At 40.2% G+C, this 27,206-nt stretch overlaps 1 protein-coding gene across 3 annotated transcripts in view; it reads right to left on the bottom strand.

Moving 5' to 3' along the window:
- The window catches only part of ptk2aa (protein tyrosine kinase 2aa), a 61,960-nt gene that overhangs the window by 25,624 nt on the left and 9,130 nt on the right, over window positions 1–27,206 (bottom strand). For 2 of the 3 annotated variants that reach the window (XM_085346622.1, XM_085346623.1), the window contains exons 1-12: window positions 14,890–15,253; window positions 12,383–12,627; window positions 11,344–11,513; window positions 9,732–9,819; window positions 9,410–9,489; window positions 8,999–9,061; window positions 6,206–6,260; window positions 1,840–1,980; window positions 1,429–1,506; window positions 1,189–1,296; window positions 568–685; window positions 266–296 (exon numbers count right to left, since the gene is read on the bottom strand). In XM_085346622.1, coding sequence (XP_085202748.1) covers window positions 266–296; window positions 568–685; window positions 1,189–1,296; window positions 1,429–1,506; window positions 1,840–1,980; window positions 6,206–6,260; window positions 8,999–9,061; window positions 9,410–9,489; window positions 9,732–9,819; window positions 11,344–11,513; window positions 12,383–12,627; window positions 14,890–15,013 — 1,301 coding nt within the window. In that variant the 5' untranslated portion in view covers window positions 15,014–15,253. Of the gene's footprint in view, window positions 1–265; window positions 297–567; window positions 686–1,188; window positions 1,297–1,428; window positions 1,507–1,839; window positions 1,981–6,205; window positions 6,261–8,998; window positions 9,062–9,409; window positions 9,490–9,731; window positions 9,820–11,343; window positions 11,514–12,382; window positions 12,628–14,889; window positions 15,254–19,811; window positions 19,839–27,206 lie in introns of those variants that run through there. The other variant, XM_085346624.1, reaches the window with a different exon arrangement.

The following is a 27,206-nucleotide window of genomic DNA, read 5'->3' as shown; positions in this document are numbered from 1 at the left end:
CAATTCTCAAAACCACAATTCCCTGGAAATTAATTTGATGTAAATATAGTATTGTGGTTTATTCTGATATCAAGTTACAAGTCTCTACATGCACATTATTTAGTGCTATGGGCCTTTTATTTTCAGTAAAACTCTGTCATCAGGGCTCCAAACCACACATGGTCAGTTTGACAGAAAAAAAGAAAAATACAGTTACTGATCTTGGAACATGGCAACTCTTTCCTTTTATATATATAACTATACCAAGGATGAGGTCTGTACTTACTTTGGGATGGAAGGCAGCGCTCTCTCTCCCTCTAGAGGACAGAAATATGAATTTCCAATGAATAATGTGTCCTCACTCACACAACACATGGCTGTATGCACAGCACAAAGAAAACCAAATGTCATGAGAACAGAAATTGTTGAAATACATCCAGCAGTGTAAGGACAAGTATTTTCTATTTTTACCATTCTATCCCTACAAACCCTAGAAAATACATTTTTGCACAGAAGAAAAGTTTCATACCATCAATTTAAAAACAAACAAAAAAAACTAACTGACATATAGGAGCGATCAAACTTTACCTTTCTGAACTCTGATAATGAAGGAGTGAGTTTCCATGGATACGAGTCGACAGTAACCATCAATCAAGTCAGCCAAGTTCTCCGCCGTGGTGAGAGATGCTGTCGTAACTGTGAGAGGCTACACAAACACAGACAGACAGCATAGTAGGCCTGTTACAGATAGCTATTATTTCAAACACATACATAAACACAAACAAAGCAAATCACTAGAAATTTTCAGCCCTTATGTTCAAGAAAAACTCATCATACATGCATGTCTTACATGTGAGTACATCAAATCATATAGGTAACAGTAAACCAAACCACTCTTGTAGACAAACTAAGCAACACAGTGAAAATAGCTTTTGATCTTTAGAGGTCAGAATGACGCTGCCAAGTGAAACAATAGTAAAATATCACCTACAAAGAAAAAAAGGTACCTTAAAACCTTCTACTTACCTCACAAGACTCAAGCAAACATTTTTCTTCATAAAAAGCTCATAAAGAGTTGATGGATGATTATTATATAACAAAATGTGATCTTTTTTAACTACATGTATGTAAAATAAGATGGAAAAATTGTTATTTGCCAACAGTCAAGTTTTCCATAGTTTATCACAGTAACAGAGAGGGTAGTGATACCTCAGCAGCTCCGGCTACGTTCAGTTGTAGCATGCCTTTCCTGTCCTTTTCCTCCATAGCTGAGTACTGGATGGACTGGACTTGATTAAAATTTGCTAGATGGGTGGGCTGAGGACAGAGCAACACACGCAAGAAATTAAAGTAAAACATGTGAACTACACTCGTTAGTTTTCTTTGATCATGAACTAGAGTGCAATAAACCTGGATGAGTTTTACTTTATGTTCTTTGTAGAAACTCACCGTGGACCCCTTGTCAGTGAGGTAGCTGATTCCTTCCTCTGGCCCAATGGCTAATTCTACCTGGATCACCCAGCTGGACTGTTAAAGAGAGGATGAGATGCAAGTTAAAAGAGACAGACCGGGAGGAGGGAGAAGGGCAGGCCAGGAGAAAATTACAGAAAATAAAACATGAGCAAGGAAAGGGAGTAGGGACAGCATCAAAGCCCTTCTAGAAGGGAGTCTCAATACTTGTCATCCCTCCAGATGCTTGACTTGTGTAAGAACCATGTTTCTGCCTTACATGTCTGCAGGTATTGTTCGCTGGATACATGCAAAGCCTGACGCCACCAAAAGGGGTCGACCTAACACGGAAAAGCAGCGCTCCCTGAGGGCAGCGTAGCAGAGTGAAACTGAGCAGCAGACTCAACCTACCCCAAGGGCACATTTGAAGAACTCCTTGTCATAGCGGTAAATTGGTGCAAGTATCTCCAAGAACTTCAGGATGCACTGCTCATCATTAAGGTTGGCTACTTGCTTAAATGTCTGCTGAATCAATTTTCGAAGCGTTTTAGCCTGCACAAAAAATGGAAAAAATATACTCAGTTAAACAGCAAACAGTCTGCCCATTCATCTACAGTGTACATTGTACAGTGTACAGATTTACAGAGTGGATTTTGCTGAAGGACGTGTGGGTCTGCTGGCATTACAATCACAGCCTCACATGTGAATTTTTTGATCTCTTATGTCACCAACACAAAGCAGACAGATGGTAGAGAGAAATACATCAAGGAGGATCATTCTGCTATTTAATCCTCTATTCTTTGACACTCTTGGCACAAAAATGGACAACATATTGTCCTGCGCGCACACACTGAATGCATAATTAGGAAAATAAATAAATTAACACACATTCAGTATGCAGACAATCCTATGAACTGCTTTTTATATATAGATGGAAAAAAGATGAGTATTTAGCAGGCTTGCAAGAGGAACATGCATAGGTTTAAAACAGAATAGCAATTAGGGGCATTCTGCACATTATAAGTTTAATGACTAAGAATTTATTAGATTAACCGACTGCAAACTTGACTTGGACAAAAACACCCAACGGACTGATCTCAGGCAGCCTGAATGACTTGGTATTACACATTTGTCTGCACTAAACATTTACTATAAAACAGAAATAAATATTCAGGACAGAAATATTCATATAACAATTTAATATTTAACTCATTTTAGTGCTACTTTAATATTATTGATTTGTCAATAAAAACTGTATTATATAAACTTCACTGCAGCAACACAGAGCCCTGATGCCAGGTGTTTACTTAAGCCTGAAGGAAACAGTAAACCCACAAATACTCTGTCTCTCACACACACACACACACACACACACACACACACACACACACACACAAAAAGTCCCTGTGTTCATGAGTCCTTTCAGCAGACGTCATTACAAAATCTAGTATGTGTTCCTCATGCTCCAGATAGGATCACTGTTTTAATTCCTAGAATTCCACCACACAAATGCGCATAAACACACAGATATCGTCCGTCCAAAGTGTCCACCCTTCCTGAGAGGAAGTACCACGAGTGGCTATCAGCTCCTTCATCAACACACTGACTGTCTCTATAGCAACTGGCTGACCAATTAGGACACTAGTACCTGCATCTAAACACCCCACTTACACACGCACAAAACAATCAATTCGCTGACACTAGTTCACTTCATTAGCAGTCACTGGGAGCAGTTTAGTGTTATTTTAGTCTATTTGGTTTTTCCACAGCAAAGCATCACAACAGTCTGGCCATACGCACGATTTGTGATACAAAGTTCTTCTTTTTGTCCCTGCGAAGCACGACTGATTCACCAACAAAAAGTTGCTTTATTGCTCCTAAAATAACAGTTATCATGCGTGAGCAACTGATGGCAGCTTCCAGCGGGATAACATGCCATGTCACAAACCTCAAATCATCTCAAACCTGTGTTTTTAAAATGACTGTACAGAGGTGGCCTCCACAGTACCCACATCTCAATGCAATACAGCACCTTGGGGATATACGGCCAACAAATCTGCAGCAACTGTGTGATATCATCATCTCAATAAGGAACAAAACCTCTGAGGACTTTCCAGCACCTTGTTGAATCTATGTAATGAGCAATTGAGGTAGTTCACAGGGCATAAGGGGGGTCCAACCCAGTACTAACAAGGAGTAACCAACACAGCTGTGGGAGTACATATTTTGTTGGAACTTTAAATCTTAATATTAAGTCACATTTTTACCATACACCATATACTCATGACTACATTGTCATGTATTATAGTATACAGATCAGTGAATTAAAAGTAATAACGTGTTTTTAGGGACACGCTAAGAAGTCAAAGAATTTTCCAACTAAAGTTCTTTATTTCTTCTACTAAACATATTGCAACTATGACCATAGGTTTTGTTATATTATCCTGAAACCTTATCATACCAATCCTTAATAAAGTGTGCGGCACTGTTTCAATCGTTCACCCGGGTCAACTTTGATCTTCAAATCTCCCAGAGGTCAGCTTTGCTAAACCTGCTGCCCGGCCAGTCAATGTGAATGAACAGAATCTGCTCTTTATAACATCAGTCACTGTTTACTATCACGGCCATCTGCTCTGGGTTTAGTGTGTCTGTCTGTGTGTGTGTGTGTGAGTAGAGTCCATTCAGGGAGAATAATCTCATTAAATGACTACAGTTCTCTTTCACCAGAGTGAACAACACAAACCTAAATGGCAGCTGTGCTCGCTCCCTCTGTGTTTCACACAAACACTAACACAAATGTGCAGCATGTGAGCATGCCACAGCTCCTCTTGCATTTAACTGGCAGTACATATTATATAAATGATTAAACACAGAACTGCAAGTCAAAAATGTGATTAATCTGCAAGAAACAAAATGGTATTTAAAAGACCAATCGTGGCAGCCACTTACCAAGCTTACATATATTTTATATTTTTTCGTGTGTTTTGATGTTTTTTTGTATTTTTTAAGCTCTCCCCAGTTTCCCCCCTCTACTAAGTGACTGATTTATTCAACAGAAAGTAGTTCCCCCCCAAGATTTATTGAAACATTCTTACAGTGAGGATAAGACTGAAAACATTTACCAGGTATTAAATTAGCCAGAGATTCATTTTCTGTTGATTAGTTTGTTTTTGTTCAGCTCTCTCCGGCTCTCTGAAGTAAACAGTCCTTTCTTTCAGCTATGCATCAATTCAGATCAGGTGGTCACACAAATTATAAACACTGCAATAAAATATTCTGTGGAGACGTTTATAATCGAGTCAATTTACTGATGTTTCACTGCACATGTGTGTCACTGTGCGCCTCTTCGCGGCTTATAAAACAGACCTCTTGGGAGTGAGTGTTGTGACGTCTGCCAAAGGAGCAGAAAAAGAGACGAGAGGAGTCAACAAGGCTTGACAGACCTCTTTTCTTTTTTTTGGGTGGGGTGGGGGGGGGGGTGAAGGAGATGTATATTGACACCTCCCCCTCCCTTTTCATTGTTGGAGAGAGAAAGTGGGTTTAAACATGACCCGAGGGTCACGCATACCCATCACAGAGATACACCAGAATGAACACACGGTCTCTCTCTCTCCTGCAGAGCATCTGTCTTCCCCGCCTGCTGACATCAAGACCTTTTCGGGTCACCGGGCCTTTCACACTCTCTCTCACACACACACACACCAAGACCATTCTCATAAACACGTGCCGTAAATTTATCACTGACGCAGACGCTGCTCAATATGCAAGAAGCACCACCACCACATACGACCAGCCAACCAAAAGGTCTTCTCAAAGAAACAGGAATCCGTAACTATAATACACAATATGTCATACTTTCCTGTTACTTCGGTAAGTTGATCTCATTGAATCATTGAGTAGCACATCAGTACGCAGTAGTAGTTTCAATAACTGCTGACTACTTGGTTAACTGTATACTGGGATATATACGATACTCGAGCAAGTGTAAACCTAGCAGAAATTATTCTTTGTGGTTAAAAACAACGTTCATCACATTACTTCATAATTTATGAAGGTTTTTCTAATGTTTCTCTATTTTCTTAGATTGCTTCACATTTAATCTGCTGGACCTCACAATGTCTGATAACATCAAATAACTCATTAGAAAAATCTAAGATGAAGCTACTAGAAATCTGCTAATAAAACTACACACCGATACTCCAATACCAGTGGAAATACACAATATTTCACATCCAGACTTGCAGTGTAACGAATATCCACACCAAACACACTGGGTTTGTGCAGAAAATTTGTCCTCAAAAAAAAAAAAAATACGTGTCAAAAATGGGAATGACATTAAGGTCCTGATGTTTCTAAACAAGAAAATTTTGGGTTCATCCAATTCTCACGAGAAGGAACCTGCAGGGAGATTTAGATCCAGGAGTTGAAGCTGTATCACGACCATTTCATACATATTTGGGACCACGTGTGAGGAGGCAGAGAAATATAATTTCAGAGACCTAACTGCCCTGGAGCAGTGTATAGCTGGGTGTCTGACGTATATCAGTGTATATTCAGTACCATTGCACGTTTTGAGCCACTTTTTGCCAGATGCAGCGGTCTGATTGGTCAGATCTGTTTATTTGGATCTGAAAAATCGAGTTTGGTTCGGAAAAATAATTCTGAAAAATATTTGCACAAATTTGTGACCTTCGGTGTGTAAAGCCCCCAAGTTTGCAAGATCAATAGTTTGACCTTGTTTTTGAACTCAAGCTCTCCACACGGACATGAAACCCACCTTAACTGAATCCAGCAGGTCTTTTGGGAAAAACCGCCTCAAACCAACGTCTTTCCTGAAAAAAGAAAGACAGGAGGAAAACATCAGAATGTTTATGGTGGTGTAATTACAAAGAAGAATGTTAATTGGCAAGCACTTCTGTCTTTATCTGATCTCAGATGCGTGTTTCATCCTCTCCTGGGGTATTGCCAAAAGCAGACACAGACAGATACAGTTAAATGGGCAGGCAAGAGAAGACAAGAAACCGAAAGCGATGACTAAGTGCTGACAACAGCACACTACTCATCTTTTCCTTTAAAGATGGGGTTGGAGAAAACCGATGAAGGCAGAAAGGGAGAGAGAGTTGCAGGAAGAAGTGCACAGAGGGTGACCACAGAGACAAAGAAAGATGAGCAGAGCTTTAACAGGAAGTTGGCTAATGACTCATACCCCTCAGGAGAAAAGACAAGTGAAGAGAGTGGGAGAAAGGCTGGAAGCTTGCATCCCCCTTTTCCTATTCCTGTTTCCCCAATAAAGGTCAAATGTCAAACTAGAATTAAAATAAAAAAGTCTGAAACAGGAATTAAAAATATAAAAATGTAGTTTTCAGAAATTCTCCCAGATTGTTAAACTTTCTTTTAGAAAATGACCATGAAAGAAACTCCTCTCTAAAACGGTTCTCTCAAAATCAAAGGCATGTCATCACAGGAGCAACGAGAAATACACACAGACAGAAATTATATAATCAAGCTGACCTCAGAGAACGAGCCCTGACAAAGGCCCACTGATTAAACAGCACTGCTCGGGCTCCACAAAGATGACAGCCAACTGCAACCAGCTGACCGTTTACATGAACATTACTGTATGTTCTGTGGCTCCAATGAGAGAAAACGCTTACAGTGCAGACCTACTCGATTTTTCACATTTGTGTAATGTGTTAGAGCAATCTCAAAAGTAATATCGAGTTAAAGCACCTCTGGCTACAATGACTGCATGAGGCTTTGATGGATAATGACTTCCAACTTTTCTTCCCTCCCCAGAGAGCCAAACTGACTTAGATTAAATAAGCAGAAGGCCACATATTTGATGACTAAAAATAAAACCAACATAAAAGAAAACTCCATGTAAAAACGACACCAGCCCACCTAGATTAGCCTACATCTTGTGTCGCAGTTGTCTCATATGGCCACACACAGAGGCCACCGATCAAATACACTAATTTGAAATTGAATCAAACCGCACTGAAGGCCCACATCTGTCATTTCCCCTAAATTTCCTGAGCATAAGGCAGCCTCTTGTTTATTTTGGGGGATTATTTTGCTTCCCTAGCAGACCATGCTAAGAGGGTTTAGGTGCCATTTCAGTCCCTGGGGCCGGATTCTGCCATTGTGTGATCTAGGACGGCCCTCGGTGGTCCAAACATCTTTCATTTGGGAATGATGACGACTTTCATGCTCTTGGGCATTCTTATGTTTTTCACCAGATCTTCACCAATTTTATCTCCACATCCTTCCTTGGTTTTCTGACATCTGACACCAACTGTTAGAACCTAAAGACAGATGTGTGCCTTTTCCAACTACATCCAATGCATTCAAATTACACATGTGGATTTGAATCAAGATGTAGAAGAATTTCAAAGACCACTGATAGATGTAAGATCTCTCAGATCTCAACTGTATATGTAAGAAAAAAAAAATCAATATAGAGACCTTTTACAGGTCAAGCCATAGAATACTCGGCACCATTTATAGGGAAAATGTGTACAAAAGGAAACACATAAAGGGCATAAATGGTGTCAAATAAGAAATCTCTTCAAAGAAACCTGATAATTATACTTGTTATAATGTTTCTAATGGAAGATGAAAAAGAAGCAGCAGAGGTGAAAAACTCTAATTAAAAGATGAACAGAAGTCTCTGCCTTTTCTGCCAGCAATCCAAAACGGTGGCCAACATGGATCAACTACAGCCAACAGCGCCATACATTACCCAAAGCGCATTATACATTTTTGGCGCTTAATGCTCATAAAGGGCCCAGCAGGCTCTGATGGCCAACTGTCAGCTTCCTGTATCAAAGCCCTAGTAGCTCTTTCCATCTCGCTCTCTTGTTGGTTTAAAATATGCATGAGACAACATCTTTTTCCAATCAACTGAGAGAGGCAGCGAGGGAACGATGGAGACAAAACAAAGAGAGGAAGAGCACAGAAGGAAAACCAGATAAAAATAGGGGAAGTGAACATGGTGCAGAGAGACAGAGAATGAGAAGAAGAGACAAAGAAAAGACAGAAAACATTCCTCTGGATTAATTGGAGAGCTCGTTAGGCTGACGGGCAGAAAGAAAGAAAGACATGAGTGAAAGAGGACAGCTCATTAGAGTCACACCAAGTTAGAGGCAAGCCTCATTTAGAGTTCACTTTGTAAATTCTTCAACCATCTTTCAGAGAATCCACAGTGGGACAACGCATTGAGATAACATGAGTGAAAAACATAGAACGGTTTCCTCTTTAATACCCGTAAATGTAACAACAAGGACTGCAAATATACTCAGCTTCAATTTGCAGTTGCTCACATCCCCGCTTCCTAAAATCTATTCAATTTCTTTTGCACTAATCCAGGTTTCTAGTCAAGTCAAGAGAAACTTCCTCTGCCAAAAAGTGATACACTGTGCTACTTTTTCTGATCTGTAGCTCTGAAAGCGGTGTTTCAAAACACGTTTCCAGGAAGAGAAATGATGAGATTAGGATGGACTGATGCACCAGAGAGGTTGGGAGCCGAACTGTGCTCCTGGAACTCTTTGCTTATGAAGATAATACTTACTCCAGTAGTTCATAGTTAGATTTCTTGTCCAGGGCATTTCCTCTCATCTCTTTAAAAAACCTCCTAGAAATGAATCCAGTGGGAGAGAGAAAGAGAGAAAGAGTGAGGTCATTTTTTTTTCATTTTCTTTTTCAATAAAATGCAAAAACTGCTGTTGCTTTGCACAATGAATAATAAACTGACTAATGTTGGCAAGAATTATCAGTGTAGCTGACGGGCAGACAGACTGTGCATTCTGCAATGGTGAAGAAAACAACTCAAACTGTACTTTAAATTGTTCGTCCAGCAACAACAAAGGAAACAGAGCGCTTAATACTTGGACTGAACCTTTTATTCTTTGATATTGAAAGAAAAAACAGCAATCTGCATGCGAAGAAATGGAAACAAAAGCAGTGGAGTACATTGTGTTACCTAATTTCGAGACAGCCCAGTTTGAGAGCTACATCTTGTTCCACTTGATCTCCGTTTTCTGTCATGTAGTCGTTCTTCACCTGAAACATGCAAATACGCAAAGGTGTTTATTAAGACATTTACTTCTCAACAAATGGACGGTCATCTCGCTCACACACACATACAGGCAATCCTGCTGACCTAGATTATCCAAAGAAAAACACACTTGCAGGGTGTCTTCTAGTAGTTCCATATGCGTTAGTGCTAGCTGCTGGCAGGGAATGAAATATGTTTGTGTGTCTGGGTGTCTCTTGTGTGCTTGTGCATCTGTTTGTGTTTGTACCTGGTGGTAGAAGTAGTTGAGAGTAGGTTTGTCTTCTGTAAACTGCTGCACAAAGCCCTTTGGTAGATATCGGATTCTTAACTCATACCTACGGAGGAGAGAAAGAAGACAGAGACGTCACTACGTTACACTAATGTAAGGATTATTTGTGATGTGAATATAAAGATGTGCGGGTGAACAGAAGGAGGAGAATCAGCAAGGGACGGAGGGAGATTACAAAAGCGCAAGATGCAAGAATGCAAATGAGAGGAGTGCTTGTAAAAATCAGTGTAGCAGAAACAGACAGAGAGATAGTTGTTGACTTAGTCACACAAAGCAGGCATCTGTTTCTGTCTCCCTCTTTATGTCCACCGAGCAAAAGGTCTCCACCTCACAATAGAATCAGCACTAAGACTGCCACAATAAAGGTAATGTATACCAGAGCATTAACATCCAAACTACTCAGCCTTTACAGCCACACAGCACCGTGCGCACAAGGGCTCTCATCACAATTCGACAGACGGGTCACGCAATTTTTCATGATGCCGGTTGCAATAAATCACTTCTGCTTCGAAATACAATACGGCAGACTGCTGAAGCTAGCCGTTTTTGAAACTACTGACTTTACAAGGCCAAATAACTCATGTCTAACCCAAGCAGGAAACTGTTTATAAAACATAACCTACAAGTTCAACATCCTCCAGGAAGGGGCTTGTTTAAGAGACGCAAGCATCTAAAACTCATCTACCTCATGAGGTCCTGGTTATAAACTTTATAAACTTTAAATAAGATTACCTAATGTTTAGTTTAAGTTTTGTTGCACGTAAACAGGGACAATTGACACAACAAGTCAAACACATGATGGCAAACAATATGTCAAAACACGTTAGAAGCCTGTTTAGACATAACTTTGTATTAACATATTTATTCATAAACTATCGAAAATATTTTCACCATCCTGAAGACAGTCCCACAAATCCTTCATCCATTTCTGCTGTGTAGCCATGTCAAGGAGAAATAGTCTACCCAGAGATACCCAGTCCTCCCTGGTCCCAACTTCCTGCTCTACATCTTTCCAGAGGCAAGTGTTCCCAAGCCAGCCAACAGAACATCCAGTATCCAGTGCATCCTGGTTCTAATCCAGGCTTTCCTCTGAGTAGGACATTAACAAAACACCTCATATAGATGGCAGCCTTCTCTACCAACTCTACTCTGAGTCCAGTGCTGACTGAGCACCTCACCCATTCTTCAAGGGAGAGGCCAGATAGATATTTGTGCTGCTTGTGTCTTCATTTTATTGTCTTACTCACTACCCAGACCTCATGGTCATAGGTTAGGGTAGGAATATAGACTGACTGGTGAGGTGAAAATGACACTTTCACACTGAGCATCTGCATCACTTTCAAAGATGCAATAATCTGTCTCAGGCTCCTGCTCTACTTTCCCCTCACTTGTGAGTAAGACCCTGGGATGCTAAAAGTCCTCCACCTGAGTTTATCCCCCAGTAATTAAAAAAAATGTGACCCATCCAAAATAGGAGGATCCTGTCTGGTCCCTTATAACAGCAGTCTAGCTTGCAATTTGATGTAGTGGCTCTTATCACAACATTACAAATACAGGCTTCATCTTGCACCTCCACTCTTCATTTGGCCGTGCTTGTTCATATTTCTCTCTGACGTGGGATACGCCCAAATCTGGGTGGAGCCAGTGCACTTGGTCTTTGGATTGACCGTTACTGAGCCGCAGGCCAAAACATGAAGTCCAGCGCACTTTGTTGATGTCTAAAATCTTCTGGATGATCCCCTGCAGACAAAGAGGAAAAAAGAGAAATAAAATGACTGATGACTGTGCAAATAATACTTCATATCTATGAAGGTAAAATATGCATAATTACTTTCTAATGTATCTGTGCTGTCCCTGGGTGCCGAAAACACCTGTATAAGTTTGATATGTTTTAAATAAAACAAAACTTTTTGTTGTGTCTTTTTGGTAAAAAAAAAAAAAAAAAAAAAAGCTTTACTTTATTAACTCAGCCAATGTTTCCCTGACATTTTGGATGAGACCATCGATTTTTTAGTTTATGTCTGCGTGAGTTTGTGTCGGAGACTTCAAGAGATTTAACGTGACATTCCCACCCAAACAACTTGACAGACATCAAACACACGCGCACAATAATGCTCACAGAGGCATGTGTGCTCCCATGTAAAACGCTGGGGGGTCTGACCTAGATACTGAAGTAGAGAGGGATGAAAGGAGAGCAGAGGAGATCGGCAGTGACGTATGACCACTAAAATCTGAGCAGAGCTAGGTAGTTTCTACGTCACAGCGGTGGATCTAAAAGCATCCTGCTAAGTAAACCTACACTAGCACGCGCACACATAAATGGTGCCCTGAGGTGACATGCATTAGCAAGCAAAATATTGTCAGTGCGTTTGGGCCCGTTTTAACAGTGCTGACAGCTAGGACGTTGAGATGAGGACAAATGGCACAAAAAAAAAAAGTAATTTAAAAGTACTCCTGAGTGACAACTGTCACATTTTGACCTGAGAGAGTTATGAGCACTGAGTATTATTACTGTGAAGGCTACTTCTTACTCTAAATAAATATTGTGTGTCTCAGTTAATGGTAAAGTGTCCCTAATATTGTGACACTATACAAAAAAAGCATCTTACCCTGACATCGGTTGCATCACCGTATCTTATATTGGAAGACCAGCAGCTATTTTCTGTGTTGCTCTCAAAGTGATGGCAGACTTTCAGAACCCTGTCCACGGAGCCGGCCATGGTTCGGTCCGATCCCCCCGCACTCAGTCGAGACTTGGCCCCTTCGAGGAGGGTGTGATTCAGGTTGGGGTCCAGGTAGGCTGACGCCATGGTTTTCCCTGCAGACACTGCCGCTGCTAGGTGTCTGTCATATTCTGAGAGACAGAGGAGAGAAAAACGGACTTTAATTAAATAAGGAGTAATCTAATTATTAAACTTAACAAATCCTGTGATAGTTGAATATTTTAAAATATCTTTACAATCAATTCCCATTAAAAAAAAACAAAAACAAAGTTTTTTTCTGTAACAGAATAATGATAATTCTCTGGGTCTAACATTTAGTCTAGTTTCATACGTCCAACCAAGGGCACTTGCATGACAGTAGATTTGTGTGGAGTAATTAGCCTAATATGTACAAGAACACAAATGTGTGTGAGCCTGATTTTAAGTAGACTAATCAAACCACTTTGTTAAGCACAGCGGTTCAACTGCTTATTAATTCAAATTTCTAATCAGCCAGTCACTTGCAGCAACCCCATGAACTTAGGCATGTAGACATGGTCAAAGCAAGCCGCTGAAGTTCAAAATGAGCCTCAGAATGAGGAAGAAAGATTATTTAAGTGACTTTGAACCTGACAAGGTTGCTGGTCCTGGACAGGCTGCTTCAAATATCTCTGAAACTCCTGATTTGCTGACTTTCCCACACAAGAAACAGAGAAAAAGAGACAATATCCAGTGAGCAGCAGTTCTCTAGGCTCCTTCAAAAATGCCTTGTTGATTTCAGAGGTCAGAAGAGAATGGTCAGACTCCTACAAGGTGGATGAACCACATGTTGAAGCCTGAAGCAGATGAGCTACAGCGACACACCTGGTGCCACCCTGCTGTATAAGAACAGGAAACTGAGGATCTAATTCACACAGTATCACCAAAATTGTACGAGAAGATTTTTTTTAAAGCATTTCCTGTTCTGATGAGTCCTGATTTCAACTGCTGAGTCAGAATTTGCCTTAAACACGAAAGCATGGATCCATACTGCCTTGTATCAATGTTTGGGTCTGGTGATGGTGTCATGGTGTGAGGGATTGTTTCAAAGTACCGGTTAGACAACACATGTCCATCCCTTTATGACCACAGTGCCCCCACCTTCTGATGGCTACTTCCAGCAGGTTAAAACACCACCCCACAAAGCTCAAATAAGCTCAAACAGTGAGTTCACTGCACTCAAACGGCCTCCACAGTCACCAGATCTAAATCCAAAAGAGCACCTTTGGGATGTGGTGGAACAAGAGCCAATAAATGTGAAGCAACTGTGAAGCAACAATTTTAAAACACATTTGAATTTGTGCCACGAAGAATTTAAGCTGTTTTGAAGGGGGTCAAACCAAGTAACCCAGTAATAGTAAGGTCTACCTGTACTCACTCCAGTCAGTTCAAGATAACAATACTAACTTCAGAACTAGTCAAGACACATAGACTTTAACTTTTAATTTAATCCACTTTGAGTGAAAGCAGAACTACAAATAACTATTTTATCAATAAAATGTAACAGTGTCAAAAATTTGCACACATAACCAAGTGACAGTGATGTGTAATTTTTAATTTGTATAGTCAATGGAGTCACTACCGTTTCACTGCTACATTAGTTGCATGTTTGTTCTCACACACCCCTTAGACCGTTGCGTTGTTCCAAACTGTGTGCTGCAAGTATCTATTCTTCATGTGTTGTTTTTCACTGAGATACAATACAATGAACAATAAGATACCAGAGAGAGAAATAAAGAGAGAGGTGCAGTCAAGGTCAAGGCTCATTATGTAAGCACCCGTGCCTATAACACAGAGAAGACAATGGATCGCAGGACACCATTTTTCCTGAATAAAAAGTTCGGACATAGACGCACTTCCTGGAATTTCATTGCAACTCCATCTGGAAATGCCTGAGAAGAACTAATTTCTCTACATAAGAGCGTGTGTGTGCGCACGCTGTTGTCAACATGGAAGCGAGAAAAGACAGCAAGATCTCTTTTATGCTCCATTTTTCTACTTCCCTTTCTTCCTGTGTGTCTCCTCTCCCCATCCATTAAAAGGGAAAATGGATATGTGCTAGCAGGTAATTACACCTGAGAGAGCGTGCACACACAGGCACGCGCGCACACTCGCACTGAGATAGCTCAAAACAGAGAGACTGGAAAGAGTTGAGTGATAGATTACAGTAAGAAAATGTGATCCCAACTTAATCTGCCAGTCCCAAATGATGATGACTTCCACATCAACAAATTAAAACTCTCTTAAGATCTCTCTCTTTCTCACACACTCACACACACACACACCTTTGGCTGTACACTAGTGCAGTTCCCATGGAGTCAGATGTCACACCGTGAGCGTGAGGAGTCTATGCAGAAAGAAGATTTCATTCATACCTCTCTCCCAACACATGGGGAAGGGGCTACAGCCACTTGTCGCCATGGAAACGCATGTCTCTCCCTCCCTGTGCCTGTCCGCGTCGAGGACAGACAGGCAACCTGCAGCTTCACAACCACGCATCACATGCAGTGAAGTTCTCGTCCGCAGGAGTTAAACAAACACACTAAGCTCCTGACACAGCTGCAAGAAAACCCTCTCATAATCCAAACACTAATTTACACAAGCACGGCGTCTCCGACGAAGAAAAAACAAAACGTCTCTCATTACAAAGTTTGCTTCTCCTTGGCAAAAGCTGCAGTAATAGAGAGGTAAAAGAAGCAATCCTGAAAAATGAATACTTTGTAGTTTGCTGACAATTTGTCTGCAGTTTGAAAATCCAAGAGAAAAACAAAATCAGGGAAAGTTTCTTCTTGTTTATGCGTCTTCTCTTAATCTTTTCCTGTTATCCAAAAGCTCCACAACACAAAAAAACCCTCTCCAGAGACAGAAAGTTACTTTCATCCACAAACTTCACTCCTCCTTTTTTTTCCTGTCCACTCCTCAGCAGCCCCTCTCTGATGACAACACACTGTTTGCTTTTTGCCCGATTTCTGCCCCATGCCTGCACTCCATAGTTACACAGTTGCCTTGGAAGTGTCAGGAGGCTTTCGAATTTGGCTTATTTCATTCAGCGAAGTTCCCCGAGTTGTTGAGAGGGAGCAAAAAGTTTAAAGCCAAAAATCCAACTGAATAGTGCGCATCCAGAGGACCTTCAGTTAGCTAGTGGTCAGACACCAAGAGGCAATTACTGTGCTCAGTCAGAAAAAAAAAAAGATCTTCTCTTGGAAACAAAAGTAAGAGAAAAAAGTTAACCAAGAAAAAACAAAGCCAAGAGAGAGAGAAAGAGAGAGAAATGCAGCAATTGTTTTAAGGTGAATGAGAAGTAAAAGAGGACAGAGCAACGCAACAGAAAGAAAGTTGAGTGCGGAATGAGAGCGCTCCAGAGAGGGCTGCTGGAGGGGTAGGAGGAGCCAGAAACTATTAATATGCTAATCCTGTCCCCTCTATGCAATAAACCCTCCCACTTTAGCTCAAGCTGACCTCAGAACAGTTCTCATCTTGAACTAATATTAACACTGCTCAAAAGAGCAGTCCCTTAGAACAACTCTGAAAGTCCTCCTTGCAAGCATAATGCATGTGTTACTGAAGAGAGGAGATAAATATTACTTAAATTCAATAAAAAAGAAAACTATATCTTTATTAACAGAATTTAAAGTCCTTTTCATACTGTCGTTTCATAATGGCATACATGACCTCACTCATGCAGGGTCTTGCAAGCTCAATCAACCACAACACCACCCTGAACTCTATTTCTTATAAACCACCGTTACAGCCAAACAACAAAAAACACAAATATGTTATTTATTTTATAAAGAGAAAAAAAAAAACCTTCTTCCACCACCGACACTGTTCCCAGTTTGTAAACTAGCAGCTGCACCCAATATGGCAAAGCAACCCACTTCAATCACAAGGTTTTCAGAAGATCACACTCCACACTGCACAAAAAGCCCCTCAGCCAGAAAACACACAGAGCTCCCCTGCCAATTATCCCTAATAAAGTGTCCCCATACCCAGCTCTATCAGGCTGCTTGTTAAGTACTGCTTTGAATTTCTATGTTCAGCCAAGCGGCAACCTTGGCTGAAAAACTAAGTCAGCGTCGAGGTGCCAAAAACAGTCACTTGAGGCTGGCTCTAAAAGCGATTCGGACCCCGCAGATCTCCCTCCGTAAAGCCAAACTACATGAGAACAAAAAATGTTTATAACCAGGTATAAAACACCATTTTGGTCTGGTCTTCACCTTAAGTAATTCAAGTCGCTGAACTGGACCTCTCAACTGGTTTTGGAGCATTTGTAATTAAATGATCCACTAAATACAATGGCCTGATGTGAGTTACAGCACATTCAAAAAGTTTTGGTGAGTGAAATTCAAGCATTTCATTAGTCTCTAGGTAAATAGCACTAATTACCAGGTATCCATGTTTGTACTGCATCTCTATACCTTAGGGATACAGCTGGTTAACAAAGGCTGTGCTCAACTAAACGTGGTCACTTATGTGGCACTAAGCCAGTGCCCAAAATATTACTTTGGCTTTGAAAATATTTGTATTAAATGAGCAATGAATTAAAAGGAGCAATCTCACAGATTATGCTGCATGAATATTGTGTTACAGAACAGCCAGCAAGTTGGAAAACATACCCAGCTGGCAAAGTCTGGGTGAATGTACTAACACTGGAGAAAATGTTTAGCTGCACGAAAACATCCAAATTATGGGCTTTTTTAAAATGTTTAATTATGTGTGAACACATCTCACCTGAAGAACAAAAACAGGCCTGAATACTAAAAACACACAAGTGTTCACAAAATCTTAAATTAGCTTAAAACTTAAGATTTCGCCACCAAGTCCTAAAGCTGCTTAACTGAGCAGCCATTTGGGTGTGCATGTGTGTGTGCACGTGTGAGTTTCCTATAATTTGCGGCCCATCTCAGGCATAGGCCATTGTTATGAAAATGGGAAAGGGGGTTAGAGTGTGGATGTGGGTGTGTGGACTATTGAAAGCCTTTTGTCAGGGGGCCGGATGTTGCCATGAATGGGAAGAGCTTTTTGGGCCTGAGCCAAAGTCTCTGTTCATATTGTGCTGTGCGCTTATGAACATGTTTTTTAAGCACAGGAGGGAAGCATAGCACCCACTACCTACTTAATGTAAATAACATTTGAAAGCAGCAGGTAAACCTCAGATCTGCACTATCCACTTTGATGTGGTGATGTTTTATTAGCGAACAATCAGCGTGTTTGTGTCGATGCCTTGAAGGTGAAGAGCTTTGAATTTCAAACATGTTAGATTTTTACCTCATGAATTAAACACAAATTATTTTCTGCTTGCAATTTCCACACAATCTTTTACTTGGTCACAGCTCATTAACTCGTTTAAGCTCCCCCTGTTCATCTGTAGAGCAGTTATTAGGCAGTACTACAGACGTCTGTCTGTCAAACACAAAATAAAGTGACTTAATGATTAGACTAATTAGATGATTGCACCGAAATTAGAGCATGAATAAAATGTCCAAAAATTATACTTTGGAAATATGTTAAAATAAAACACAAGACACTGGTGTCATTCTAAAAACATGCGGTCCAACCAACTCTTCTTCCTTTTCATTTTTCTTACTTCCTCACACCTGGCCATGAGCATTGTTAAGCTATGCTCCAGAGGGAAGCTCTGAACATGTTACAAAAACGTCGGTGCTTTGAGAAATAAAAAGTAACATCATCTGATAAATTAATTTGTCTAGATGATAAGTGGAGGGGATTAAAGCCAGACAAAGAGCTAATTGTGTAGCTTGTGGACACGCAGCACTAATCTGCAGTAAGTCCTAAGGTAGGCCCGAACAATTAATTTGATTTTTAATCTTGTTTGTGATTTTGGCCTCCCAGAATTAAACGAACATAATCGACAAAAGCAAACCAAGGAAAAGCAAATAAAGCGCTCCCTAAATCTTTGCCTGACGACATGCCTGCATCTGCCAATCGCAGCTGTTCCCTGCACAGCGCAGCTTTTATTTTTCTGGAATAACAAATAGCAGACTGTCGAAATTAAACAAATATCTAGCACTGCAGAAGGTGAAGAGTTTGTCCGTGGAAGCGGATTATTGCCTTTAGATTTAGCACAAGTCATGTTAACTAGGATCAAATCACGTGCAAAGAGCGCCGTAGAGCCTACACCATAAAGCATGACACCTTAACTTGTTCAACAAAATCAAAACACAGCACTAGCTCCAGTACACCAAATCGATGAAGGCCAAGAAAAACATGAAGTGGGTACCAACATGAATCTTCCAATGTCAACTCAGATATTCATAAAAATCTGTACAGCGCAGCAGTGCATCCATCCAGCTCACAAAGACGCACCGAAATCATGAACACAGATGCATCTGCACAAAGATGTCTCTAACAAACACGCTGAGCAATTGAGACTTCAGGAAAACGTAAACATAGGAGATGTACTTAGATCCAGTAAATAAATACTTTATTAGAAACTTGTAAGACGTTTCAATTATCAAAAATATAAAAACGGGAGCAGAGCGTTGTTGATTTCATTTTGTTTTTTAAATTATTTATCTTTTTCTTTCTACACGATACATTACATTTAGGTGAATAAGGAGGACTAATTTTATGTTGACAGTGGAATGAAAATGTTTTAGTCGCTATAAATCAACAAAAACTCATAAACTCATAAATAATTGGGGTACTAATACTGAGCAAAATGATCTTGATAATCATTTTGGCCACAGTCGTGCAGCCCGACCCTCGGGTTGTTTTTTCAAGTTTTCTGTCTGCAGTGTGAATATTCTAATTAGACACACAGCCTCTCACTCTCTTCCTCACTCCTGCTCACTAACGAGGCCAACATGTCGACACAAACGCACAGATAAATAGTCCCCCTCTGTTTTCTGTCTGCTTTAATTGTCTTACACAATCACAAACATGACTCAAATAAGCACTTGCTACTAGTTCAGCTGTTCATTAGCAGAAGCACAGAGTCTGACGATGTATATTTGTGCACTTCCTTCAAGGATGCCTATAATAGGATGCCATGTTTCTGTTTTCTGAATAAATAACTGTGTAGACCACAAATAGGATAATACAAATAATATATGATGATATAATATATATCTTATGGTCATGTCATACAATAATACATTGCTACATTCCCACTGCCATTACCTTTTGGGAATAAAATAATACAGATAACACATGTGAAATGTTATCTTTGAGTAAATAATAATAAAAACCGAGAGGCAACTTAAAAGCAATATTTTAGGTTAAATTGATGTTATCCAATTGCTATTTCTATGGCAACTGTGGGTCAGCTACTTACCTGTGTAGTAGGCAATCCTGGAAATATCTGAAAGACAAATGGAGAAATAACAGAGTTAGCCAGTTTGTTAAATTATATGAGATTTGGACAAAGAAAAGATCAAGTCTGTTCAAAACTTAAACAGAACTTTATTGAGTTAATTCCCACAGCAGGTGTCCGCAACTCGATTACTTACAGGCTGTGAATTGCAGAGCGGACGTATTGCTCCACAATGTGTCAAGTTAAGTAGATTAGAAATCAATCAGTCCCCTGTTTTGTAGCACACACACACACTTACTTTTCACTGAGACATTGACAGATTGTTTTTACCAATCGATACCCCCTTTGTGACAAGATTTACCCTCGCTCCTTATAGGCTGAAGCTTCATTGTTTAAGCATGTGAAAGACCTAAAGTGGGGAAACGCCACAGAGCGGGGTTATTGTTCACCGAGATCGGGCAGCTGTGAAACCAGGATGTTACAGGGCGTGATTGAACCTTTTTTGCTTTTGATTGGAGGCTCCAATAAAACATACAATGGTGCTGAAGGCTGCAGAGTTTAGCTGCTTCTATTTAGCTTCTTCTCTGAAACTGCCAGTTTCCCATAACCCCTCTCACATAGACATTTATGTGTACATTCAGAAAACCATAATACTAGCTTCTAAGAGCTAAAGCTCAGACTAATGTTTTGTTTTGTTTTAATTGTGCAGGAGGAAATTTAAGTCCTGGCTGGATTCAGACTGTGGTTAGGAGGAGACACAGTTGGTCAGACTAATCAAGCAAAACAAAGCTTCTCAGGTAAATGTTTTTTTGGAGGGTTTTTTTTTTAAAACTTGGCAAGCATAATAAAGCCACCTTATTTTTCATGCATTACAACAAACAAGGTATGTGACTTGACAACACATTTAGCAATGGTCAATGGTAAATCCTGCCGAGCAGGCTAAAAGCAAAAGTATCGGTGCCACTCTTATTACTGTACTCTATAGGTCCCCACACACCCACAGGAAGTCTAGGAGAAGCCTTTTGGGAACATGACACCGAGTCACAGCAATGATAGGGCTGCATGTAGTGGAGGGCAAAAGGATAAGTGCCTAAGTGCTTTGGAAACCCTGATCTACAGAAAAATACTGGGTAAACACGCACCCACAGACCGACTGCAGGGGCTGTCAACATAGATGATGTAAGTAACGGCTGAAAGAAAATCTACACAAAGAAAGAAATGGCATCAAGGTGATTCGTGGTGGGTGTGCTATTGAAATGCTGTGTAACATGAAACCCTCACAGTACTGTTTATGAATGCGTGCATCTATAGTGGTGATGGTAATAAACAGATTCACATACCTCACCGGTGACCAACTGCAATATGACTCAAATTGCAAAATTGTCAGCGTATACCTTCACCAGAGGCAACATTAATCATCAGTTTTCCATTATTAATATTTGCAATAAACTGAGGTCTGTATGTGATTCTATAGCACTGCACAACAAAACAAACATGACGTTATCATGGGAAGATCCAGACATATCAAATTGCACCATGACATATTAGATAACATCGTGGCAGTGCTTTCACTGATAATGTAATTCTAGGAAACCTCATTCCTCTCCAATTTAATTAAGTTTCATTTATATAGCGCCAAATCAGAACAGCAGTTGCCTCAAGGCGCTTTATATTGTAAGGTGAAGACCCTACAATACTATGTCCTCTTGACCCAATCAGCGGGGAAGCCAGAACAGAGCCCACTTTAAGCTGCAGGCACGTATATTTCTTCTAATCACCTCATCTGCAAAGTATCACCCTTTGAAAATCAAAGACAACCATCATTATATCACACCATGATAAATGGGTTAACTTAATCCTGGGTATCTAATACAGACCAGAGTAAACTGATATAGACCAGTTTATGACGGTAGACTCTGTTTTATAGTCCCTATAATGACCTCTAGATAGACCTGAAACCTATAAGCACCATCTGTCCCCTGGATGCTATCAGCGTCTCCATTTGCTTCTCAATGTCTCTCTGTTAAGAGCGCAGGGAAGGTTAAGTGCTATGTAGTCTGAGATCCACAACAATGCTGGCATTGCTGCAGTCTGCATTTGACTCCATAGGAGACAGTGGTCTTTTCAGGGCTTAGAAACAAGATGAGACAGCACCTGAAATGCTGGAACAAAAAATTGTAATCGTGAGACTCCCTTTTCATCTGTCGTGCTTTTTTGGCTTAGAAAGAGGAGGCTTTTTTGTAATCCATGGCATACAATTTAATACAGTTTAAAGAATTTAAATCACACCCAAATAACAACACAACTGTCTTCTCCCGCACATTGCCGCACATTGGCAGACTGATGTGCATGCTCCTTGCCAGTTGGTATTACACTATAAGCCCAAAAACCCAAACATGAAATGTGCAGTCAAAAACTACCAGCTCACACCTTTACAGACGGGCATTTCCAAGCACAGACACACAAGCACCATCTCCATGTCTTCAAACAGCGGATAATTGCATGTTAATCACAGGTTTTTAAGGAGCTGCAATTAGACTGAACAATCATGAGAGAGTCTGCTGTGCAATGTCTGTCTGACTACTGGTCTCAGATCAGTGGTTAAAGTTAAAATTCATAGTTTAAGAGGTCAGAGAGTGAGAGAGGAGGGTTTTGCTTTTGTTTCTTTGCTTAAGCATTAGACAAACTGCTTAAAAAAAGGAAACTGTAACCAGCTTCTGGTCAAAAGCCATTTACTGTCATGTTTATGAAATAGCATTTAGCATAAAATATTGAGATTTACCATTACTGTTAAAGCTACAGCAGGTCTGCTGTGTTTCGTTGTGTGGGTGTGTGGTGCTGCCCTCTCTCCCTCCCGTTTCAGGTACCACCTCTATTTCTGTGGAGGCAGCGTTTTGTGCACAGCTGACTCCACTCAGCAATGAGCCTCAAGAGTAAATGTGAGGGACGAAGAGGAGGAGGCCACAATGTCTTTCTTGAAGCAGTGTTTGGGCTGTGTGATTATTGATGTTTACCACTCTGGTTGAAGGAGTGTGTGCTTTGTGTTCCTTTTTTTATTTTATTGTTTTTTTTATTTAGATTGACTAGTTAACTTACCCTCTCTCTCAGATCTCAAGCTTTTTTTGTTCCTTTTATTGGTAACAGCAGCTTAGCAGCTTCTCTAAGCTAAGCTATTAATAAAAACCTACAGTCTTCCTGTATTTTATTTCCTGTTTTTATTTGAGGCCATTCAATTTAAAAGTTTGACCAAATCAAGGTATCACTCATCCAGCCGGACTCACACTGTGCTATCTTGTAGTATAACGCAATCCAACATGGAAGTGCTAATCAGAAATATCTGGGCTTTTACTTTGAAGGGTTTAGCATTTCTCCCTCAGCGGGCGCTCTTAAGCACTGTAGAAAACTAACAGCACCAGTGTCTTGGAGTGTCTTGGAGTTAAACTCCATCCATAGAGGAAGAAATTCGCTTACTGCACATCACTGTCACTGATGGCTAGTTGCCTTGGTAATCCTCTAGTCTACTTATTAGCCTTTCATAGGTCAATCACTGTTATCCTGCACTGTAACTGGAAGTCGCCTCAATCAATCACATTGAAGTTAAAAAAATATCATCTCACTTCACATCATCAGCAGTTCTTTTCACCTAATGATGACATTTTGACCTCTCAGGTATATTTAACATTAAAATTTGTATTGTTACATATGCCTATTGAGCTTATAGTGAGATGATGTTTGAATATGTACAATAAAATCTGACATATATCATTACTGAGCTAATGAATGGATTCAAGGAAAGTTACACCAAATTTCATTGTGATTTATGTGAATTTAAGAATGTGTTTACGCTCTTATGCTAAAACTTTATTAGATTATTCAAATTCACGTTTATTTCTTGAATACAACTGTGTTAAGAACTGTTCTGCATTGTTTTTACACAAAAGCAGGATGAATAAAAAGCAGCTAGGCCTTTTGCTTATCACCACTGAACTGGACAGTCACCACAATATCTTCCGTTTGTCACATCTTGACCTGACAGCTGTTGTCTTATTTGCTTAAGCCATAGATTTTCCCCTAGAGCACTTTTATTTTCCTAACATCCCCTGAACTTTTGGGAGAATGTAACAATCATAACTATAATTTTCTTTCTTAATTCTTGTGCTGACAAGCTCTCAGTGTACGTGCAAATTTGTGTGAAAACATGCGTCTGTAGGTCTAGAAAGCACAGCGGAATAAGGAAAGTCTCCTTAAACTCCAAAGAGTGGGGGCAGTACCCATATGGAAAAGAAATAGTAAAAACTTATATGTGATTACTCATGAAAGTGGCCACTTTCTCATTACTTTCATACATTGTTTTAGTAAGTATCCAAAACATACAAGTTTCATTATATAATTTTTCAAGGGATCTTATATCTGTTTTCACTCTTATATGCTTTTCATACAAGTTTCACACAAGAAAGATACAAACTTTATAAGATTTATATATATCTTTTCCATATGGGTAGGGAGGTGCAGTTTAAACACCGTCACCTAACAACGAGGAGGTTTTTGATTCAGACCTGCTGGCTGGTTTGATCCTTTATGTGTGGAGGTGGCATGTGCTCCCTGTGCCTACGTGAGTATTCTTGTGTGCTCCGATTTCCTCCCACAGTCCACAGTCATGCATGTTAAGTTAATTAGTGACTCTAAATTGGCTCGCTCAATGTTAGCTGGAATAGGCTCCAGACCCCAGTGACCCTAGATGGAAAAGCAGATAAAATAAAACATGCAGAGATGGATAAAAAGGTTGAAGAGACAATCCTGCAGGACTCACAGAAGAGCAAAAAAAAAAACACTCCTGCAGAAATTAAGTGTACTAAACCTGAGGAGAACAGCCAGCTGTTCTGCCTCATTGCTTGGTGCCTAATGGTTAACCTTCAAGCTGTGCTGGCAGGTGTCTCAGACGCAGTGTGTGTATATATGTTGTGTGTGTGAGTGTGTATGCTTGAAACTCTCCGGACAATGGGGTGTTACTGGAGCATGCAGTCTTACGATGCAACAACAACGCCTGAGGCACCAATCACACCTGCCACTCAGACACACATATACAAATGCACAGCAACACATAAACACACACATTTTTTTTTTTTTTTTAAAAACACCGCTTTTGGCCTTTAAAATGCCTCGTGGTAGGATCTAAGCACAGTTTTGGCTCTGATGAAGAGCTACGGTGTGTTTTACATAATGGAGACATCTTTATATGCGCTAGACACCCAGTCGATGTCTTTCATGACTCAATTTAGTTACAGTTCTAGTTGAAATACATGAATAAATATATAGACATGAAGAATATCAGTAAAAGGTTTCTGTGTTCTATCAGAAACACACATATTTTCTTATTATCATTATTCACATTTAGATAAACATCAGACAATTATTCAAAGTCAAATCCATTGCACACGCACACACACACACGCGCGCTCAGATGAGGCAAACTCAAGATAAGCCCCACACGCATGAAACATAATAAGGCCACGTTAACGCATCACTGCTTGCACTCGAGTGTGTATCGTTCAGGTGCACTGATAAAGCTAACTGGCTTACTGGAGCGGCATGTTAAATGTATCACGCTCAGAGCAGATACGCTATGCGTAATTCAAATCAACAGATTTAGGGCGTGTGAACTGGTGAGATAGCGCTTCAAAATAATCTTTAAATGACGCCAGGGTTGTATGTGTTATTTAATAAACATCCAAACAAATGTGACAAAAATACCCAGTTTATAGTGCAGTCCCAGCTGTGGGTGAAACATATCTACACTTGCTTAACCAGAGACAAACATGTTTCTGAATAAGGCGAAAATCACACTTTCCATTAAATATTGAATGTGCCTTTTATCTTGTCTGGGAGGAAGGCTGAAAATGAATTCTCATTTCTGATTGGCCACTGAGTTCAAGCGCTTTAGTGGCTCTACTTAATGATCGTTAGATGGTACAATTTGTACCAGACCGCGCACCAGCGTCCTAACATGTATAATTAACTACATATCCATTATTAACACAGTTTTCAATCCAACATTTCACCTTTTTGATTGAAGTTTTTCGTTATCCAAAGGATGCCAGATTAGACGACATGGGTCAAACCAGGGGTGCTCAATACGTCGATCGCGATCGACCAGTCGATCGCAAAGGTAGTATTGGTAGATCGCATGGCATTAAAAAAATAGATGCCAGCCTATCATCCATCCCGTCACTTGATTGATACAGGGAAGCCAGTCAGATGACATCAGATTTTTTCTGACGCTTAGGTCGCTGCGCATGCGCAAACAGCGGCGCGAAGTGTAGTAAAACTGACAAGCTAGTCAGCGAGTTAACTCCAATTTTTAGCTCTCGGTTTTTTCTCTTAAACCTGGCCGTCAGCAGCTACTGTCCGGACTATGCATCCCTGGCTGATTCAATTCAGTGCAAGTCATCAGAGTAAACTCAGGTAATGACAAAAAATTTACATAGTTAATTGTGTTGTGAAATATTGGATATTGCGGTTATGCATGTATATACATTGTAGATATAAAGAATCCTCAATATATTTATAAATAAGTATATGTTTTGGATTTTTGTAGTGGGTAGATCATTTTGACTTGGTCATTTTATAAGTAGCTCACATGCGGAAAAAGTGTGAGCACCCCTGGGTCAAACTGTTGTTTCTGGATGTACTCTACAAATTAAACACAACTAATTTGTGACTCTACCGGAAATCAGAGGTAATTGATCGCCAGCTCAGCTTCTTTAATGTTAACGCAGATAAAGGAGCAGCACCTTGCTTGCATGCATTTTTCATGAACGTGTGAAGGAGGAAAGTTGTTAAGAGATACCTCTTTAGAAGAATTTCCATCCACTATAAGCACAGATCGACATGTTTAATACACACTAAAATATAGATGATCTAACCCAGAAACAAAACGCTGCAGGGGACTTGTTAGTTCATGCCAACATGTGCACACAGAATACACAAACAGGGAGAGAACACTTACACAAATACACACCAACACCTACACGAAGCCACGTGGCCTGCAGTGGGAACTATGTTGGGATGCACACGTGTATTCAAACACAAACACGTACTGCCTTCCTCCCACACACACACACACACACACACACACACACACACACACACACACTTGAAGTTGAAGCCTCCTACATACAAAAAACCACACACTTAGGTGGATAAGAGAGAAGATTATTTAATGAATAGGGTTTCAAATAGGACTGCACAAAGATAGCAATTATCATCAATCTTCCATTTAGTGCTCAAAAATAATGCCTTGAAATATTTTGTTTTGTTCAAATCTGTGTGTGTGTGTGTGTGTGTGTGTGTGTGTGTGTGCGCGTGTGTGTGTGTGTGTGTGTGTGTGTGTCTGAAACCCAACAAATGCTCATGATT

This window comes from Diplotaxodon limnothrissa, linkage group LG22 (assembly GCF_057381915.1).
Source record: "Diplotaxodon limnothrissa isolate DT_005_m linkage group LG22, D_limnothrissa_male_GT1.1, whole genome shotgun sequence".
Taxonomy (NCBI): Eukaryota; Metazoa; Chordata; class Actinopteri; order Cichliformes; family Cichlidae; genus Diplotaxodon; species Diplotaxodon limnothrissa.
This window is presented reverse-complemented; position numbering and strand designations above follow the sequence as displayed.